Here is a 21,749-nt window from a genome sequence, read left to right on the forward strand (position 1 = left end):
CTTCGAAACAAAGTAGAGTAATTATCTTTCTTTGTTTTAAAGGCCCATGGTTTGAAAATGTTTTTGTCAGCATATCAATTGCATATACATACTACATGAGAACTTCCTAACTTTTATTGATTAGGATTACTTATCCTATGATGTATTCAGACTACAATGTTCAACACATTGCTCAAGGAGACATTAAGCTTTTATTTAATTACTCGAGAGAATACAGCCGGATGCATTCGTCATAAACTCCAATATTTCGACACGTGAGCCCCAGTCATTTTCAAGGTACGAATTGTAAGACGCCTTAAAATGAAAGGGAGGGATACCTGTTGAGATATCGGTGGTTTTCTGCGTTATCGGTCAGCGTTCCGTCGAGTTATTTACAAAAGGTGGTTAACTGTTAGCTTGTTCAATTGATCATAAATGCGTTCTCCCACTGTAATGTCGAACAAATTAGTTTAAACTGTTAATGCCCATTGACACAGAAAAATATGAAAACATACTGACATTTTTTACGATAGTCTTTTGCACTAGTCTTTGCTACCAGTAATTCTTTTTTCCACGTACATTTACATTGAGCTGCAGTGAGACACATCTACATACGCGCGTTATACACACTGGGAAAAATTATATTTAGTAGAAGCAGTTGTCCAACAAATACAATGATTTCGGTTTCAGTCTGAAGATTTTTTTTACTTATAATATAGTCCAAATCGCAATAAATGGCAGTTATTGCAACCATTTTCGATGACCTTGTCGTTAGACAGTACTCGTTTGGAGAAAAATTGTGCTTGACGTCTTCACAAAGCTGCGTCAGCTGTTCTCACCTTCCGCCGTCACACAGACGATTACTATGAAGCAGTGGACACAACCTCAAGACGTAAAGTAATATTTATTTCATGTAGACGTCTGATCGAAATCGGCTTTAAAATGTACTAATCCCTCGTAGATTTGAACGTATAATACGATGTACCAAAGGCAAATGGACCTGCCTGTTGTCCGCAGTAACACAGTTTGGCAACACGGACGTTTGTTTGCCCGCTCTCTGCAGTCAGCCATCCGCAAACCTTATCCCCTCCACGCTTCCCTCTCGTTCCGCCTCTATGCGCTGAAGCGACATCCTACGTGACATGGGCTATAGTCATTTTGCTTCCTGTCCCACTCGCAAGTAGAGCGAGAGAAAACCAATTTGTTTTTTCATATGTTCTCGGTCTGTACGCAAAAAGAAAATAATTAATATTTCCTGCAAATGCGAGCTAAGGTGCCATGACTGTCAAACCTGTATTCATGTTTTCGCACACAGATGTGTCGATTCGACAATAAAGATGAAAATTTGTAAACACGACAATCTTATTTGATGAGTCAAAGCTACCTAAAATGACAGTGATGCCGAATGCTCGAACAGCAGTTTGGTTATAAATTAATTGGGCCGTTCTGAACACCAAAGCATAATAATAAAACAGCTACAAAATATAAATGCGGCGAAAGCATCTACAAGCAAAGGAGCTAAACGAGAAAGATTGGTTTGATATTTTCTTCAGCTTGCGAATGAAGCTGAATCTGACGAAGAATTTGAAATTATTAACAAAGCAGAAAGACCCCTATTACCAAGGATTCGGACCCTGAAATCCTCGTCGATTTTTGCACCACTTTCGCCGACAAAAAAATGTAAGTTCGAACCTCAAAGAAGGTTTGTGTCTACGAAATAAATGACGCAATAAGCCACCTGTGTCGGTTGTGAATCCCGATGCCTGTGAACAGGAAGCAATTACAACTTACTTGGGAGTGAAGAAACATAATGAGGAAGAGAAAAATGTGCCCAGTTCTTAGTGTTGTCTTACCGAAATAGACCAAGAAACTTTCGAGATGGTAATGGGTAGAGAGCACTTCTTCATGCGGTAAGTAGAAGCGTTTCTCTAGACTTGACTATTTTAAGTAAGTTACTAGTGCAGAGAAATAACACTGTAAAGTGTAGTTCTGTCGTACGTTAGTGGTTGATGGCGCGGACCGATCTAGGCCAAGGTAACGCAGTTTTACAATGCTACATGAGTTATACCACAAATTCCTTAACTTTTATCAGATCGTTTCTCTGTGCACCGGTGATAAAATGTACTTGTTGCTAGAATGTTCTGTAATCTAGGTTGTACGAAAGAAATGCCAATGCCCTTGTCTCGTTGGACACACCGGTTCTTGTCAGATCACAGAAGATAAGCAAAATCTGTCGTGGCCAGCATGTGGTTGGGTAACTGCATGGGTACGCCAATTACTATTGGCATATAGCCTACCCCTCACGGCTAGTCGATACCGAACTTAACGACCCCATGCGACAGACGGATCACAATCAGTGCGAGCATCGGGTTTCACCCTCTCCCTTCCTCATCATTATTCAACATAAACATGATACCACACTACACACGCCGGTTACAGTCACCGACACTTCTCGGATACACTTAAACACGCAACTCTCACACTTTGCGAAGGATCGAAAAAGTTCAAAGAAGGGCAGCTCGTTTTGTACTATCGCGAAATAGGGGAGAGACTGCCACTGATATGATACGCGAATTGCGGTGGCTGTCATCGAAATAAAGGCGTCTATCATTGTGGAAGGATCTTCTCTTGAAATTGCAGTCTCCAGCTTTCTCCTCAGAGTGTGAAAATACTTTACCTACATAGGGACGAATGCTCACCATAATAAAATAAGAGAAATTAGAGCTGGCATATAGTACTATTGGCCTTTACGGCAAAGGGTAGAAAGGGGTGGCGTAAAGATCCTGATCATCAGACTTTGTGCCAGTGGCTTGCATTAAATTCAGAGACCTTTCCGGAGTTTCTTATGTGATACTATGCCAACTGACGGATAAAAATGTTTTTGTTTATAAACTCAGTACTGCACTTAACGACTGAGTGTCCGCTTGAAATTTGCACATAAGTTGAACAACGTTCAGTGATCCGTATTTTGCTTTCCGAAGATGAAATGTTTCCTCGAAGAATTTTACATTATGGTGAAAGTTGCATGAACGGCGAACATTTTTAAAAGCGGATAGAAGAGTTCAAAAACTGCCGAACCGCAGTGACTGACGAGCAACTTTCTGGCCGGCCAGAAGTGTCAACTCCTTCGCTTGAAATCCGCATCGATGACGTTATTGGTGAAGAACACATAGCAAAAATAGTTGCAGTAAGTGTTACCACAGTTCATAACGTTATCAGTAACAAGCTCAAGTACAGAAAAACAAGTGCAAGGTGTCCCTCGAAAGGGTTTTCACAACAACACAAGGAAACGGGAAAGATTATAACGTGTGATGAAACTTGGGTTCACGATTTTGGACCAGAGTTCGAAAGAGAACGCATGGAACGGAAGTACACTAATTCACCTGTTCGAAAGAAGTTCAGAACGCAAGCATCAGCAGAAATGTCATATTGACCGTTTTTGGGATGCCCAAGATGGCGTCTTTTGTGATTACTTAGATGATTAGTTTAAAACAAACACTGTAACTACCCAGACATGTTGATGAACAAAGTTAAGCCAGCAGCAATGAGAGAACAAGAAAAGGCGTGATATCGCTACACGTGAGTGTTCGCCCTCACACAGCACAGCTGACTCAAGAACCATTGAAAAAAATGGGTAGGGAGGTACTTACTCATCCTCCCTTCACTCCAGGTTTGACGTCCTTGGATTTTCATTTTATTGGTTCACTCAAGGAGGCATTATGTGGTAAAAAAAATAGCAACGAGGAGGTCAAAGAATTTATGGGAAAGTGGCTCAAACTACAGGAAAAATACTTCTTTGCATCAGGTATAAAAATTAGTTCATCGTTGGGACAGGTGTATTAATATTGGTGTGGATTATGTTGAGAAGCAGTAAAGCCCCATTTTGGAAAAATATACAGTTTTTCTATATCAGTGTGTCTAATTACTGAATGTACCTCGTATAAATATTCATCATTGCCATAGATGTGAAATTTGGAACAACAGGTGGCTTACAATATGTTCACGTTGTTTGTGTGTAAGGTGATGACGCATTTTCAACAACATATGCTACATTATGAACTGATCTGGAATATCAGAAGTTTATAGATACGTTGTTGTTAAGCTGTGCAATAAAGTTACTGCTAACACGAAGCACATTAACGAATTAGTTGTGCTCTACTGTATTTATCTACTTTAGACTAATAGTGAAGATGTTTATTACATACTACTACTCGTGGTTCAGACAAAACCGTAAATAAGTTTTACAGAGACAATACGGTCGAGTGCGCAACAGTTGTACCATTCAGTTCTGAATTTCTTCATACATTTCTCGTTAAAATGTAGGACTCAGGCCGTCTTGCAAGGTGCTAATAGTCTTCTAACTTTACTACTTACTGTCAGTGGTGGCTGCAGACATTCTTTTGGGTATTATAGCCGGCCGTTGTGACCGAGAGGTTCGGGCGCTTCAGTCTGGAACCGCGTTGCTGCTACGGTCGCAGGTTCGAATTCTGCCTCGGGCATGGATGTGTGTGATGTCCTTAGGTTAGTTAGGTTTAAGTAGTTCTAAGTCTAGGGGACTGATGACCTCAGATGTTAAGTCCCATAGTGCTCAGAGCCATTTTATCCATTTTTGGGTGTTATAAGCACCAAATAACAAAGCACATGGCGAAAAGTTATGTTAGCCGCCGTAATTGTCGTCCACAGAGCGATATGTCAACGGGGAACAAAACAAATGGTGCGACCAACATTTTCTGTGGTTGATGATTGCTATGGTAGCTCTCGTGTAAGCAATGAACTGTCAATCTCTTTCTTGCTCTGATCCAGGTATAGTTCTGGGATCTTTCAACTGTCGCTTCTGCAATAAAGTAATACTATATTAATATTCTCTTTCTCCAGTCTGCTATGACAAATACTATTCCTGCAATTAATGGAGCTTAACTGAGTAGGTAAGAGCGCCATCTGCGAAACACAAGGTTTCAGTTTTGAGCCCCAGTCCAGCATGCAGATTTAAACGATCACAAATATCTGGAGCTGCCATTAATTGTTCTGAAAGCAAAGGTTACGATTTCGACGTTAGAAATGAAATATACACATAATATGGTTAAGGCTTTTAATTGTTGAAGGATAATTTTGTTTTACATTAAAGGAAATTTGTTGCGAGGTGTTATTTTCCCTCGGGCCCGTCGGCCGAAGCAGGAATCGGCCCGAGTGGGGATGATGAGGGCTCGCAGCTGAACTGATCGTTGGCGCCCACGTACGTCGACATCACACGCAGCTCGCCGGCCTCCGTCACGTACAGCGCGTACGCCTTCGGACTCGAGAAGCCGCCTGGGTATCGAGGCCCCGACAGCTGTAAGCAGACAACCTGTGTTACAAGCACGTCTCAACTCCGCAAGTTACCGTACGGTCCACATACACCATCAGCCTCCCCCACCCCTCTCCCCGAGCCTTTTCCATTCGCAGAGTTAGACTGTCTACACCCCTCTGTATGGCTCCGAATTGAGATTGTGCCATTTACGTACAGTGATCAGCCAGAACATCACGACCACCTACGTAATAGCCGGTATGTCCATCCTTGGCACGGATAACGGCGGTGACGCGTCGTGGCACGGAAGCAATGACGCCTTGGTAGGTCGCTGGAGGGAGTTGGTACCACATCTGCACACAAGTAACCTAATTCCTGTACATTCTGGGGAGGAGGGCGATGAGCTCTGACGCCACGTTCAACCACATCCCAGATGTGTTCGATCGGGTCCAGATCTGGCGAGTTGGAGGGCCAGCACATCAATTGGAACTCGTCACTGTGTTACTCGAACCACTTCATCATACTCCTGGCCTTGTGACATCTTGTTGAAAAATACCACTGCCATCGGGAAACATGATCGTCATGAAGGGGTGTACGTCGTCTGCAACCAGTGTACGATACTCCTTGGGCGTCATGGTGCCTTGCACGAGCTCCACTCGGACCATGGATACCCACCTGAATGTTCCCAAAGCACAATGGAGCCACCGCCAGATTGTCTCCGTCCTGCAGCACAGTTGTCGAGGAGTTGTTCCCCTGGAAGAAGACGGATTTGCGCCCTCTCTTCGGCATAATGAAGGAGGTATGGGGATTCATCGGACCATGCAACGCTCTGCCACTGCGCCAACCTCCAGTGCCGGTAGACACGTGCCCATTTCAATAGCAGCCGCCGATGTCATGGTGTTAACAATGCACATGCATGGGTCATCGGCGGCGGAGGCCCATTGTTAGGAGTGTTTGGTTCACTGTGTGTTCAGATACACTTGTACTCTGCCCAGTACTAAAGTATAATGTTAGGTTCGCCACAATTCGCCGCCTGTCCTGTTTTACCAGTCTGCCTAACCTACGACGTCCGACATCTGTAATGAGCAGTGGCTGTCCAACTTCACAACGTCTGGACATGGTTTCGCCACGTGTTGAAGAGTCTCACCGCCTTGGAAGAGCAAACTATGCAAAACTATTCACCTGGTGTGCAAAATGCACTAAGATAGACGAATTACGCATAGACTTTAAGAATAACATAGTAACCCAAATTTCGGGCCCGCCCGGTTATCCGTGCGGTCTAACGCAGTGCTTTCTGAGCGGATTAGTGTCTAGGTCCGGTGTGCCGGCCAGTCTGTGGATGGTTTTTAAGGCGGTTTTCCATCTGTATCGACGAATGCGGTCTGGTTCCCCTTATTCTGCCTCAGTTACACTACGTCGGCGATTGATGCGCAAACACTGTCTCCAGGTACGCGTAATTACTCTACCACGCAAAACTCTACGACGCAACTCGTCTGGTATGAGACGTTCCCGGTGGGTCCACTGGAGGCCGAACCGCACAATAACCCTGGGTTCAGTGTGGGGAGGTGGTGGGGTGAGTGGACTGCTGTAGCCTGTTGTGGGGTTGTATACCACTGAGGGCTACGGCGGGAACAAAGCCTCTCCGTCGTTTCTAGGTCCCCAGTTCAATACAATACAATACAACCCAAATTCCGAAAATGGCAGGTCATGACAGGTTTGAATACTACCGAACCACCTATACCTACATATCATTTTCCGGACGAGTGAGTTAGTGTTACATTTTTCCAAATTGTTGTTTGTGGCCGGCTCGGGTGGCCTAGCAGTTCTAGGCGTTACAGTCTGGAACCACGCGGCCGCTACGGTCGCAGGTTCGAATCCTGCCTCAGGCATGGATGCGTGTGACGTCCTTAGGTTAGTCAGATTTAAGTAGTTCTAAGGTCTAGGGGACTGATGACCTCAGCAGTCAAGTCCCATAGTGCTCAGAGTCATTTTTGTTGTTTGTGAGCTACAGAAAATTATCAATAGCTCCATAAATAATGGTTTTCGCGAAAAACGGTCCATAACTCTTCGAATGCATTTAGCATTATCTGTACATCGTTTGCTTTTCGATACGCATCACGCATTTTTTGTTTTTTAGTTAGCTAAGCACTTACAAATTTGCGCCGATGCATTTCTTCAAGAACGCAGGATGTTGTTTGTACGTACTTCTCCGCTTCAGATTTGGAATTGTCACTCTGTCTGGCACATTCATCGACCTAAAAAAAAAGCAAACAAATGACGAAAGATAAAGAAAGTTGTTTCAGAAATTTTCATAATTTCTCAAACAAGGCGAACATGTACATAAATTATTGTCCGTCACACTTACCAGATGCAACATGTCCCGCTTCCTAACGCACTTTTCAAAATCGCAGAATACATTCGACTGTCCACTTTGACTGCCTGTAACATCTCCGATCTGAAAATGAAAGAAAAAATGGGATGAAGAAGTCACTTTTACATTTTCACATAGCATCAAGGTAAGGTAATGTTAAAGCGCGTTGGTCTCTCACGTCATGTTTCAACTCACGGGAAAGTTTTCAACAGCAGCACACCCTAGATCGTCACCTAATTATAATGTCCAAGGCAAATTAATATTTGTGGAGTGATTAAAAACGACCGTTTTCTTACGACTCGTTTACAAATTGGGACTTCTGAAGCGTGATGGAGACGTTTGGGTTTAATTTCTCCTTTTACTGCGAGAAACTACGTACAAGACTCTCGCAACAATAAACCTAACACTACTGTTCGTGAATAATTCAAGCATACTGAAGCTAAGTTGACTATCGACGTGACAGTTATATAAAGCTAAAGAGCTATAGAAGATGCTCGGGCTAAACAGCGTTTCGGAACTGCCTCATTACGGGTATGTTGTGCATAAACATTACCTTAAAGGGCAGTTGAGACTCGATGAACTTTATGTATTGTTATCATTATGAAAATAATTTATTGACTCACCACTGCCTGACATTCTGCATAGGATGTACCATTCAAGTAGTCCCTGGCGCACTTTTTGAGTTCATCGTATGCATCTGGTACCTGTAATTAGAAAGTAATTGAAATACAGCTGTAGTTCTTCTCCGAAAAACATGGGAAAACATAACTATTTATCTTATTTGTAAGGAAATATGATTTGTCTATTTCGCCTGAAGTAAAAGAAAGCGAAACAAAATGATAAATTTCTGAAAAATATATTTGAAACCGGAGTGGATCATATATGCCCTCGACCGCGCGGTCTGGAGCGTGTTGCCACGGTTCGCGCGGCTCCGCCCGTCGGTGGTTCGTGTCCTCCCTCGGGCATGGGTGTGTGGGTTGTTCTTAGCTTAAGTTAGTTTAAGTTAGAGCAAGTAGTGCGTGAGCCTGGGGAACGATGACCTCAGCAGTTTGGTCCCATACGAACTTACCACAAATTTCCAATAAAATTTCATATGGCCTCAAATTTCTATGAAAGGGAAGACGAGTAAGTAGAAAAAGTAGTTTGATTCAGCTACAGCAAAGGATGTCGCGAGCACTGAACGGAGTAGTTGCAAGGAAGCTTAATAAGAGTCAGTAGAAATGGTTTTTCTGCTAGATCAATGTATGTAACTTGAGTCTGCTGGTTGAATGTTCGCCTATTAGAAGGTCGGTGTCGTCCTATAGCAGAATGAAGTCAATGCCGGAAGGTACGCTTCGTCCGCAATTTTAACCTGTGGGGACCTTAGGGGAACTGAAAGAAGAACTTTTCTGTTGATACATCTTTTTATGTTGACGCCCAGCTGTCATGGAGACAGCTGCTGTAACGGATGGACTGTTCTCCGCCCACGGTGTTCATTAACACGAAATTTTTTGTCGTAACTGTCAGGATACAAAAGTGATGCCCATTTCAATGCCATATTTGTACATCAGACTGAGAAAAAAAGATAAGATGAGACAAATTTCACGGTGATTATTAGGTTATTAGATATTACATATTAGTAGATAATGTAGTTTAGGAACATTTGCGCAACAGGGAACCAGTGACACACGAGGCAGCTAACTGGACCAATTCATCCATTCTTGCCCTGGACATACTCATTTGAGTCTGTTGATACCAGGACGCATTACATGTAGAAACTGCAATGAATAATTAGATATTACATGTAGATTAAATTTATTTCATAAAAACGTTTGTGATATATCACGCAGCAACTTAATAATTTATATAGCATATTCTAGAAATACAATAAACTAGTATACCTCTCTTTTTTCTGTCGTAGAAAACACACTTTTCCACAGCCACTAGAAGAGCAACACTTGCGTATGATCACAAATAAATAAAAACTATGTAATAAATGTTCGTTAACACACTAAGGAGAGAATACTATTTATAGTTTGTAATATTATCTCTTAGAAGGCAGAATGTTATTATTTTTTGTTAGTAAAATGTCACTTTTTTCGTGTCTGTCAAGCTGTATACACTACCTGCCTCATCCTGGCGTAGCGCGCGAAGCAGCCGTAGCACGCGTCATTGGTCGTGGATTCTGTGCACAGCGGCTGCACTAGATCGTCGAACAGCAGGCTGCCAACACACGAGCAAAGCGTCACTTTGTTACCCACTTCCATAAGGGTGCAATAAAAACAGTGCGAATTCCCAAACGTGACAGGCCTGTAGAGGTGAAGCTACACTAGTTTCCACAAACTAGGGAAAATCAAGACGGTAAAGCAGGTTATACAGGGTGTTACGAAAAGGTACGGCCCAATTTTCAGGAAACATGCATCACACACAAAGAAAGAAAATATGTTATGTGGACATGTGTCCGGAAACGCTTACTATCCATGTTGCCGGCCGCGGTGGTCTCGCGGTTCTAGGCGCGCAGTCCGGAACCGTGCGACTGCTACGGTCGCAGGTTCGAATCCTGCCTCGGGCATGGATGTGTGTGATGTCCTTAGGTTGGTTAGGTTTAAGTAGTTCTAAGTTCTAGGGGACTAATGACCACAGCAGTTAAGTCCCATAGTGCTCAGAGCCATTTGAACCATATCCATGTTAGAGCTCATTTTATTACTTCTCTTCAAATCAAATTAATCATGGAATGGAAACACACAGCAATAGAACGTACCAGCGTGACTTCAAACACTTTGTTACAGGAAATGTTCAAAATGTCCTTCGTTATCGAGGATACATGCATCCACCCTCCGTCGCATAGAATCCCTGATGCGCTGATGCAGCCCTGGAGAATGCCGTATTGTATCACAGCTGTCCACAATAAGAGCACGAAGAGTCTCTACATTTGGTACCGGGGTTGCGTAGACAAGAGCTTTCAAATGCCCCCATAAATGAAAGTCAAGAGGGTTGAGGTCAGGAGAGCGTGGAGGCCATGGAATTGGTCCGCCTCTACCAATCCATCGGTCACCGAATCTCTTGTTGAGAAGCGTACGAATACTTCGACTGAAATGTGCAGGAGCTCCATCGTGCATGAACCACATGTTGTGTCGTACTTGTAAAGGCACATGTTCTAGCAGCACAGGTAGAATATCGCGTATGAAAACATGATAACGTGCTCCATTGAGCGTAGGTGGAAGAACGAAACTAAAATGAGCTCTAACATGGAAATTAAGCGTTTCCGGACACATGTCCACATAACATCTTTTCTTTATTTGTGTGTGAGGAATGTTTCCTGAAAGTTTGGCCGTACCTTTTTGTAACACCCTGTATATGGCATTATACTGTATATGGCACTTCAATTCGGAAACAATCTTCTACATGAACAATACATAAGTACAGATGAACGTAGCGAAAATACCTACAAAAAATTACGTTACTGTAATCTGCCGATCTATGTAAAGCCGGCGCCAGAACCGAAAATCTTTCGCTCTACTAAAGTTAAAAAAGCCACACTAATTCAAACACAAATAGCCAATAAAAGAAAATTCAAAACAATGAAACTAGTAACCTTCAAAGTCATAATTAAAAGAGTAATCTTTTAGGCCTTAGTAAAAAATTAACTTGCGGCATTCGGCGATCGTACAGCAAGTGCCCACCAAATTTAGAATAGGCGAGGTATTTACCGAGGTGTCGATGAGTACTCGCCAGATTTCTGGAGAATGTCTAATGAAGATTTTATCACCTGCTTTCTGAAGTGCAATCAATGATCAATAAGAAAAATACAAAGTCGAGAAGATAGGTAGCTGTTACAAACTATGATACCTATTACAAGCTTTGACGAAGCGTGATAGGGCTTTGGCAATAAAAAATATGGTAAGGAAAATAGGATTTTATTGAAGTCATTGGTCATAAACACTAGGAGTCTACAGCAGCCATAAAATCTTCGTAGTCGGGATAAAACTGTAGAAAATATAGGCCTTTCGTAAGAAATTCGATGCGCTCAATATCACAGAAATTATTGCCCATAGTGAAACTGTACAAGGACCATTAAAATGCTGATCTCTTTTACTTCAGGCCATTAGTTTGGTCAGAATAAACTTTTTTAACTTCTTTGGAAATTATTTAGATTGAAGAATGTCAAGGAGGGGTGCCAATAGTACTCTTTCCTCGATCCGTGTCTGACAAGGAGAACCGTCCACCACACGCTGTACAGTGGATTGTGCAGTATATGTATCCCGACGTAGAAACATGTAAGAGGTAAAATGAAACATTCAAATCAGAAGAGTATGAATGATAAGTTCAAAATTAAAGAATTTACCAATGGAAGAAAATAACAGCCCTGAAATACAAATGAACATAAATTTGAAGGCATAATTTGTTACATAAATGTTTTGATTACATACAATAACGAATAATTAGGTTAATGAATGATTGCTCACCCATAATGCTTGTGAGCAGAGCCGACGAGTGTACGACATTCACAAACATGTAAAAAATATTATTCGTCCAGTTTGATATGGCACCAAAGGCCAACACAATGGGAGAATGGGAAGCACACAACGTGAGTAGAGGATGGAGGCAGTTTCCAGAACAGTTCTAGGTCCCCGGTACAGATTACAATACTTATCACAGATCATTTTCGATTCCATATGTGGTAAAAAGAGGTGAAGGAATAGAGAAGCATAAAATCAGTGGCGCATCTATGCCTAATTATAAGGATTAGAGTCATACTGTAATGACATAAAGCGAAACTGGCCACTTTACCTTGGAGTTTTGTTTCTCTTCAAGAGACTATGACTGTAAAGAGTGCAGTAAATATTACACGCTTCAAAGGCCTGGTCGGAAGAGAAAAAAAGACAGTGTGTGTGTGCAGCAGAAGAGGTCAGAGACAAAATATTTTGTAACAGAGGCATTAATGCTGTGATGCTGCCAGTATGTAGGATGCACGCTGACTCCATTCCCTTGAAGAGGGCTGAAGTTTCTCTGGAAAGGATAGCGGGTGCAGCCTTCTTGGCACATCTGACTCACATCTGAGTGCAAGGCTCATATCTACAAAATCCAGATGCAGTGAGATAGACGGCAAAATTTTACTTCCAACTGAACTACTGCTGTACTGTAGATACATGTATATTCAGCACAGAAAGTAGAGTAAGTAGCGTCCTTTGCTAATGGAGACTGATTCAGACTAAACAGCACTTTTCATATAACAAAAAGACTTGAAGACATGACAATTAGTAAGATAGAGAGATTTCCACTAACAGCTGCTTGAGACATCAGGCAACTGGCTAAACTTCCACAAAGTGTACCTGACCCAGTACTGTACTAATAAGAGCCCGCTGGTGTGGCCGTGTGGTTCTAGGCGCTTCAGTCTGGAACCACGTGGCCGCTACGGTCGCAGGTTCGAATCCTACCTCGGGCATGGATGTGTGTGATGTCCTTAGGTTAGTTAGGTTTAAGTAGTTCTAAGTTCTAGAGGACTGATGACCACAGATGTTAAGTCCCATAGTGCTCAGAGCCATTTGGACCATTTGTACTAATAAGAGAAAGACATGAAACATCAACACAAATACTGATGCATTACCTACGTTTGAATCGATTACTCTACTCAATAACTGAGACACATTCGTGGAAAGTTTATGCAGGCAGAAGGTCATCATTTTTAAGTAATACGAGTACATTACGTTCAACATAGTACAAGATATAAATGTTGATTCAGCCATTTTAACTGACCTATTTCTACCACCCTGAATGTTTTCAGCAACCCTTTTTGGCTAAATCCGCCATCTTGGAAGAAATATGGCAATGCTGCATGTGGAAAGAGAGAGGGGGTGGTGGTAGGAGAGGAGGGGGTGACCTTGAAGGGGGAAGGTGGAGAAGGCGACATTGGAGGGGGAGGGGGAGGGATCAGATCCTCGTGACACTGTTGTTGTTGGGTGACCCTGAACTATCCTGGAAATCACCTTCATCCTTTACTGACTTGGGTGCTAGGTCAGAAACTACTTGACTTTCAATACGCACTCAGTCTCATGTGTGACAGCGACTTAAGCTATACTTAATTTAATGTATGGCAAGAAAGGGACAGTCCAGAGCCACTGTCAACGATAGACCGTTTCAGACAACCAGTGTAGCACACTACACTTGGCACTGTTCGACCAGTCTTTTACGTCAGGTGGTACAGCCTCATTATGACAAAGAGGAGAATCCAAAAATTTCTTCATGTATGATATATCCAGCTGAAGCTGCTCATTGATGATCAGATCACATAGAGCTACCAAACTGTAGAGATGTTGATTGCTACATTTCATCCACCGTTACCAGTTGTTCTAGACATTTTACATGGGATTAAGATCGGGTGATCTGGCGAGCGAGACGAGGTGTGGTACGGAGCCTGAGTGTTAGACAACCCAGGAATGAACACGTACAACCCTACGAAAACAGCTGCTGCCATCTTGGAAGGTGGGAGTGTTTCCAGAAAACTCATCATGAACATACAGAAGAAAGAGCAAAATCGAGAGTGTTGAAATAAACACAATAGTCTCTTTTTATGGTCACTATTCACACGCCAAGCTAAATGACTGCCAGTAGTACACCACTCCCTGTAGACGTGTTAGGCAGCCCGCGTTGGTACACCAACATATCGGCTAGTTTCAATCACTGTGTGTTCATGGCACGTCTAAACACAACAGCTCCGTTGTGCCATTCTGTCACGCATCCACTTCGACCCATCTTACTGCACTTACTTCCATACAACCGACTGACGCGAATATACATCACTGCCCTGACTTACGTCAGCGTTTGACGGTTACATGACAGCCTGATGCCAACTGAACGTCATATACAGCTCTCCAAAGCGACTAGTGTGTTCTTCTAAGGGTGTGACTAACGTTTTTTCTCGTGAGCTTATATCAGAATGGAGCAGTCTTCTTCCACAGTAATAACCACGGATGAAAATAGACGCTAATAACAGAAACAACACAAAAAGACTGCACGTCGTACATACTATAGTCAGGAAGACCATGAAGTCGCCTTATTAAAAAAAAATGTATGTACATACAAAATCCCCTCTCGTCGCTCACCAATTTACAAAGCCCGTCACAATTAACACGTCCATACAGTAGTTTCAAAATCTATTACATTAACCTAGCGAATGATAGTTAAAAGATTATTAACAAATCACTATTGACAGCAGAATGTAAGATAATGGCAGTACGTACATACCCCAACATCAACAAAACAGGGAAAAAGCAATGGTTTCATGTTAGGCCTAGAGCCTGATAATGTAAACACACACAGAGTGTCCCAAGAAAAAAGGTCAACAGTCAGCGATATGACAGGAACGAGCATTCGAAACAAATAAGTCTAGAAAACTTCGGTTCTAAAATGCAAACCTTAAGAGCTATAAGGACTTTTTCATCTTCGATACTGTGAAACAAATCTCTTCTACTGCAAGCTCTTCGCTTTCCATATTTTATGAGGATGTAGTACGGTCCCAAACAAGAATAAAATTGTATAGTAAACGTGGTTTCTAAAATGCATACCTTAAGAGCTATGAGCACTTGTTCAGTAGAAGATTAAACAGTGGAAAATCCAGGATGCAATATAACAATATTATGAAAAGGGAAGTTGCTACTCACCATATAGCGGAGATGCTAAGTCGCAGGTAGGCACAACAAACAGACTCACAATTAAGGCTTTCGGCCATTAAGGCCTTCGTCAACAATACACGACACACACACACTGTTCAGAAGTCAATTTTTTTGCAATAAGTTTTGAGAGTGGATTAACAGAAGACAGAGAAACGTTAAGATTGTAGTTTTAGTGCTTCAGGTGGTGTACACAAGGAACAAACATGTAACAGTGTCAGAAAAGTATTTCTTTGGCATATTGTTCAACTCGCATGTCACATTGGCTTCAATGGCGGTTATGTAGTCAAGGCGTTGATCTTCCATGTCAATTTCTGTTTTTGCATATCAGATAAGTCTGGTTTCAGTAGCCTGAGACTGCAGTCGTGTGTGTGATTTGCGTTTGAGAGAGTTAAAAATGTGTGTGTGTGTGTGTGTGTGTGTGTGTCTGTCGTCTATTTTTGAAGAAGGCCTTACTGGCTGAAAGCATTATTTGTGACAGTCTTTTTGTTGTGCCTATCTGCAACTCAGCATCTCCATCATATGGTGAGTAGCAACTTTCCTTTTCATAATATTGTTCAGTAGAAGAGATGTGTTTCACAGTATCGAAGATGAAATGCTCTTAGGTCTTAAGGTATGCATTTTAGAGCCCATGTTTACTAGATTTTTACTTCGAATACGTTTTCCTGTCATATTTCATAATAATGACCATGCCTCCTAGGACACCCTGTGTACGCAATGTACCATGGATAAATCCCGATTTGTTGCAGATGACAAAGTGGAGCAAGAAATATCAGCTTAGAGGAGAGAGTTGTATCTCCAAGTACTTTTCTGACTTTTGCCTCTTCTCCAGGCCAATAACAGAGTTGTAATATTTTTATTCTATTTTTAAATGACAGGATTCACTTTTTGTGTAATTCAGTCTTTTTCCGAAAGTACAAAAATTGCTCTGGGAAAGTTATTTTTTTCCAAATTCTCCTCTTCAATTTTAACCCCACACACTTCTTTCCTTTACCATACTGACGATTCCTCAACGTCGCAAGATGAGTGTTATCAATTAGTCTCATCTCCATTTCGTTGTAGTATCTCTTCATCTAATGTTCAGCCACTTCTGTGGCACCAAATTTCAGAAGCTTCTACCTTCTTCTTGTCTGAACTCTTTACCGTCCATGTTTGGTTCCATACAAGGCTACACACTCCCAAAAAATACCTCCAGCATATACTTCAGAATATTAAATTTACATACACCGTCAATAATTTTCGCTTTTTTAGAAACTTTTCCTTTGCTATTGACAGTATGCATTTTATATCCTTTCTTCTTCGGTCACTTTCAGTTATCCTGCTCGCCGAACAGCAAAACTCTCGGCAAATCAAATATAGAAGATGAATAATTTTCTCGTCAGTCCAATATTTAAAGCAACATTTTAAAAATCAAGTCGCAGCCTGACATCAGAACCACTGCTTAAATGCAGTAGAACGTTTATATGGAGACGAACGCCGATTGCGGAAGATGAAATCTGGCAGCCAAAATCGCATTTCTAGAATCGCTATTGGAGTGCAAAATTGTTAAAGTTTCTGTAAAAGAAGGAAAGAAGGTTAGCGTTTAACGTCCCGTCGTCAACGAGAAGAACACAGGCTCGGATTAGGAAAAGATGGCGAAGGAAGTCGGTTGTGCCATTTTCAAAAGAACCATCCGCATTTGGCTCGAACAGGTTTAGGAAAATCACGGAAACCTAAGTCCGGTTGATCGGACGGGGATCTGAACTGTCCTCTTCTCGAATGCGAGTACAGTGTGCTAATCACTGCACCACCTCTCTCGGCGAAGCTTTCGTGGCTACTTATTCACGTATAGCTTGTTGGCTTTGGTCTCGTGATCCTCTACCGATGTTTATTTAATAACTTATCTGACGTTTGGCCAGCACAAGTCGCTGGCATTGTCAGAGATTCACACACTCGCTCGCCACCAGCAACGTCTGTCAGTCGTGCTGATGAAACGTCAGGAAGATCGTGATGAAATTAAATACGGGTCCGCCTTTCTGCTAGTACACAATTATTGCTTTGCTTTAATACCCAAACATGTTCCACCACTGTTGTGGCATCCTCAATGGGCTTTTCTCTTTTATTGTATATTGTGTATGTCCTGTGGCTGCCAACCGAAGTCAGCCACAGGTCATTAATACACCACGCCATCATTGTTGTATTTGGTTTGTCCTGAGCTTCGGCTGGTTTATATTTATGCGTCAAAAGTGTTTTTGTTGTTTCTGTGTAGTTGGAATGACGTTTTCTACAGCTCATTTGTGAATCCCGCGTCTTGTTATGTTACCATGGGTTGCAGATACGTTTCATTGCACACACCTTTGTGTGTCCAAGCGACAACAGCGTAACAAGACGCAGGATTCACAAATGAGTAGGAGAAAACGTCATTCCAACCACACAGAAACGACAAAATACGTTTTATACGCAGATATAAACCACTGTATTAAAGGTCAATTCCCATCAATCAGTTTATAAAATTAACGATTTTACGAATTTTTTGGGGGGAAAACCAATGAAGCAAGCAACGTAAATCTTTTTGAACATTACTCATTGATTATTGGACAACATCTTCCGATTTCTTTAAATAAATTCAGACAACATTAAGCCTTTCCATCCTAGCAGTTAAAGTTGCTCTGTCCAAAATGAAGTGTGTCCTGTCAGAGATGTAGTTTTTTCATGTGTTTTTGGCCACTCTTTTTGCAATTACTAACGAATAAATTAAAATAAAACAATTACACTCTTACTTCTTGCGGACACGTCCGAAGAGTAATTCAGCCAAATTTCAAAAAGATATAGATGTTAGTGTGCACGCAATCCATTACGCAATCCATTGAAACACACTTCATCTTAAGCTGACGGAATGGATTACGGGCGCACTAAGAAAGATATCTTTCTGAAATTTGGCAGAATTACTCCTCGGGCATGTCCGCGGTAAATAGTAGGCTATTTTTTATTTTAATTTATACATCAGTTACTGTAAATAGCGTGATCAAAAAAAGTCAAAACTATATCTTTGTCTCAAACCTGTGCAATTTGATAATTTTTTCAAATTTTAAAGAAACTGTGTTATTACTACGTGCGCAATATTCTATGGATTAAAAAAATTGTTTTTTTGATTACAGATAAGATTTCCAGACTGCAGCACTTCGGTCATGGGCACACCTCATTTTGGACAGAGCAACTTTAACTCCTGGGATGGAGGGCTTAATGATTAACAAATTTCTTCAAAAAAAAAAAAAAACTGGTTGTTGTACAAGAATCAATAAATAATGTGCAAAAATATTTACGTTGATATCCTCTTTAGTTTTTCCAAAATAGTCGTAAAATCGCTTATTTTAATGGCTGATTGAGAAGAATGGACCCTTAATTTAGACCTGTGGCTGACTTCAGTTGGCAGTCACAGGATACACACAATGTAAAATGTAAACCCCACTAAGGGTGCCACAACTGTGATGAAACATGCTTGGCTATAAACGCAAAAGAATAATTGTGTAGAACGAGATTTTCAGTCTGCAGTGGAGTGTGCGCTGATATGAAACTTCCTGGCAGATTAAAACTGTGTGCCGGACCGAGACTCGAACTCGGGACCTTTGCCTTTCGCGGGCAAGTGCTCTACCAACTGAGCTACCCAAGCACGACTCACGCCCCCTCCTCACAGATTTACTTCTGCCAGTATCTCGTCTCCTACCTTCCACACTTTACAGAAGGTTTGGAAGGTAGGAGACGAGGTACTGGCGGAATTAAAGCTGTGCGGACGGGGCTTGAGTCATGCTTGGGTAGCTCAGTTGGTAGAGCACTTGCTCGCGAAAGGCAAAGGTCCCGAGTTCGAGTCTCGGTCCGGCACACAGTTTTAATCTGCCAGGAAGTTAAATAATTGTGTACTTGTAAAATGGCGGACCTATACCTAATTTCATTATTATTTTCTGAAAGCACGAGAGGAGCTGAAAATTCCAATATGAGAGTCAGAAAAGCATTTAACAAACGTCGGCCGAACATACCGAAGCGAAAGCTAACAGACCGTACAGTACTGAAGCGTTTGGACGAGCAACCAAAAGTGATATTGGACAGTCAGTTTGCTAAATACGGTGTTGAGCAGGCCACACGAAGGTCGTGAGTATGAGGAGCCGCAGCGAATACGTGCCTGGTGGTGAACTCTGAGGCCATCCCCAGCCCCTGTGCGTTGAAAGCACTGGCGGAAGCAGCGAGCAACGCAACGGCGCCGGCGAGCACTGCAGGTGCGGCGGCCATGGCTGGGACTGTGAGGTGGCGCCCCGGGCCGCCGCTATATACCCACACACACACCCGGATGCGCAGCCTTCAGCTTCCGACCTGACGTCACGGCGTTCGCAGGAAAAAAAAGCACGCCCGCTTCGTTACCTGCACTTATACCCTTGAGCCTAGTGTTTTCCCGTGCTGCTCACAGCTCGACGCCGCCGTGTCTACCGCCACACAATTATTTTCAGACAGCAAGAGCCGGCCGGAGTGGCCGTGCGGTTCTAGGCGCTACAGTCTGGAACCGGCCGACCGCTACGGTCGCAGGTTCGAATCCTGCCTCCTGCATGGATGTGTGTGATGTCCATAGGTTAGTTAGGTTTAATTACTTCTAAGTTCTAAGCGACTGATGACCTCAGAAGTTAAGTCGCATAGTGCTCAGAGCAATTTGAACCATTTGAACAGAGCAAGAAGGCGCTGTGATTGCTGGTACGCTTGGATCCTACCATAGCCAGGTCAGATCTTCGATGCTCGTGACCCGTTATCTCAGGTATAGGTAAAGATTACGATTATAAATATCTCACACGTAGCTAACCGTGCAAAACATTAGAAACAAGCTTACATGAGCAACGGGCCGCTTGACGCTAAGTCATGGTAGTGAAGTGGTGTGCACATTCTAGTCGCTTTTGTGGATTAGCGCAGTAAAATGTGGAGACGTGACGGAGTGGAAGAAAGGAGTTATCGTGTTTGGGTTCAAAAAATGGTTCAAATGGCTCTGAGCACTATGGAACTTAACTACTGAGGTCATCAGTGCCCTAGAACTTAGAACTACTTAAACCTAACTAACCTAAGGACATCACACACATCCATGCTCGAGGCAGTATTCGAACCTGCTACTCCAGCGGTCTCGCGGTTCCAGACTGTAGCGCCTAGAACCGCACGGCCACTCCGGCCGGCTCGTGTTTGGGGATGCCCCTGAGCACACTGTGAATGAAGTTGGCCGAGGTTTTGACTTATCAACGCGTATATACAATGAATTGTGTACCACTCGCAGCAATGTAACACAGTGTGAGAAAAGTGGTCGTAATAAGATACTAACCAGAAGTGACTGCAGATATGTGTCACGCCTCGTCAGGGACAATCGGTTTCAAACGTGACAGTAATTGCTGCCGTCAGTAAGTGTAGATCCATTTCAAAGAGTTTTGTTGTAGCTACACATAGGCCGGAACTTGTCGACAACATCAGTACAGAAACGGGGATTAGCGATCATGATTTCACTATAGCAAATATGGGTACGAAAGTTAATAAATCGTCAAGAACGCTAGAGAAAGTTTTTCTGATAGATAGAGCACATAAGCAGTTGTTAGCATCTCACTCAGACAGTAAATTGAGGTCACTAAGTTTCAGTAAGATCGGCGAGGTTAAAGCAGATTGTAAACTGCGATCTGGAGGGTTATCTGCCTAGTAAGTGGATTAAGGCTAGAAAAGACCCACCATGGTTTAATAACGAAATTCGGAAAATGCTGTGGAAGCAGAGGCTGTTGCACTCTCGGTTCAAAAGAGAACGCGCAAATGGCGGTAGGTAAAGGATAGTAGAATTTTGGGCGTCTGTGAAAAGATTTAAGCGTAAAACACACAACAGCTGCCACCGCCATACCGTAAAAAAGATCTGGTAGGGAAACTGAGAATATTCATATGTAAAACCGCTAAGTGCGTCTAAGGCCTTCATCCAGTTGCTCATTGACCAGTCTGATGTTGCAGTTGAAGACAGCAAAACTAAAGACGTTCATACAACATACGATCGTTTGACCAACGAACGTACTCTCGTATGGATGACATAGTAATACGCATCCCCGGCGTAGAGCAACAACTACGAGAGTTGAAAACAAATGAGTTTAGCTGCCGCGAATTGGTTGAAATGACTCTGAGCACTACGGGACTTCACATCTGGGGTCATCAGTCCCCTAGAACTTAGAACTACTTAAACCTAACTAACCTAAGGACATCACACACATCCATGCCCGAGGCAGGATTCGAACCTCCGACCGCAGCGGTCGCGCGGTTCCAGACTGTAGCGCCTAGAACGGCTCGGCCACTCCGGCCGGCCTGCCGACAATTCTTCCGGGTCGTATGGTCGTGGTCGAAGGAACTCTGCTATCCCTGACGTTTCGTCCAAAGCTACATTTGACATCTTCGGAGGTGCTCCTGGCTGTGCTGAGTCTTGCCGACTGACGAGTGG

General features: G+C 42.7%; 1 protein-coding gene across 1 annotated transcript; it reads right to left on the minus strand.

Moving 5' to 3' along the window:
* Positions 1 to 5,054: 5,054 nt before the first annotated feature.
* On the minus strand, positions 5,055 to 19,553 carry LOC126297487 (uncharacterized). Its single transcript, XM_049988366.1, has 6 exons — positions 19,440 to 19,553; positions 9,740 to 9,836; positions 8,258 to 8,338; positions 7,629 to 7,718; positions 7,417 to 7,518; positions 5,055 to 5,308 (listed from the first exon to the last, which is right to left on the minus strand). The coding sequence occupies exons 1-6, from the start codon at positions 19,544 to 19,546 to the stop codon at positions 5,123 to 5,125; spliced, it is 663 nt and encodes a 220-aa protein (XP_049844323.1). The 5' UTR covers positions 19,547 to 19,553; the 3' UTR covers positions 5,055 to 5,122.
* Positions 19,554 to 21,749: the final 2,196 nt, after the last annotated feature.

Source organism: Schistocerca gregaria, chromosome X (genome assembly GCF_023897955.1).
Source record: "Schistocerca gregaria isolate iqSchGreg1 chromosome X, iqSchGreg1.2, whole genome shotgun sequence".
Taxonomy (NCBI): Eukaryota; Metazoa; Arthropoda; class Insecta; order Orthoptera; family Acrididae; genus Schistocerca; species Schistocerca gregaria.

Excerpts from the sequence above, each read along its gene's own strand:
- LOC126297487 (XM_049988366.1), bottom strand. The coding sequence starts at position 19,546 with ATGGCCGCCGCACCTGCAGTGCTCGCCGGCGCCGTTGCGTTGCTCGCT. Across the intron at positions 9,837-19,439 it reads GCCTCAGAGTTCACCACCAG|CCTGCTGTTCGACGATCTAG; the intron begins GCACGTATTCGC and ends GTGTGTTGGCAG. Across the intron at positions 5,309-7,416 it reads AAATGCATCGGCGCAAATTT|CTGTCGGGGCCTCGATACCC; the intron begins GTAAGTGCTTAG and ends GTCTGCTTACAG.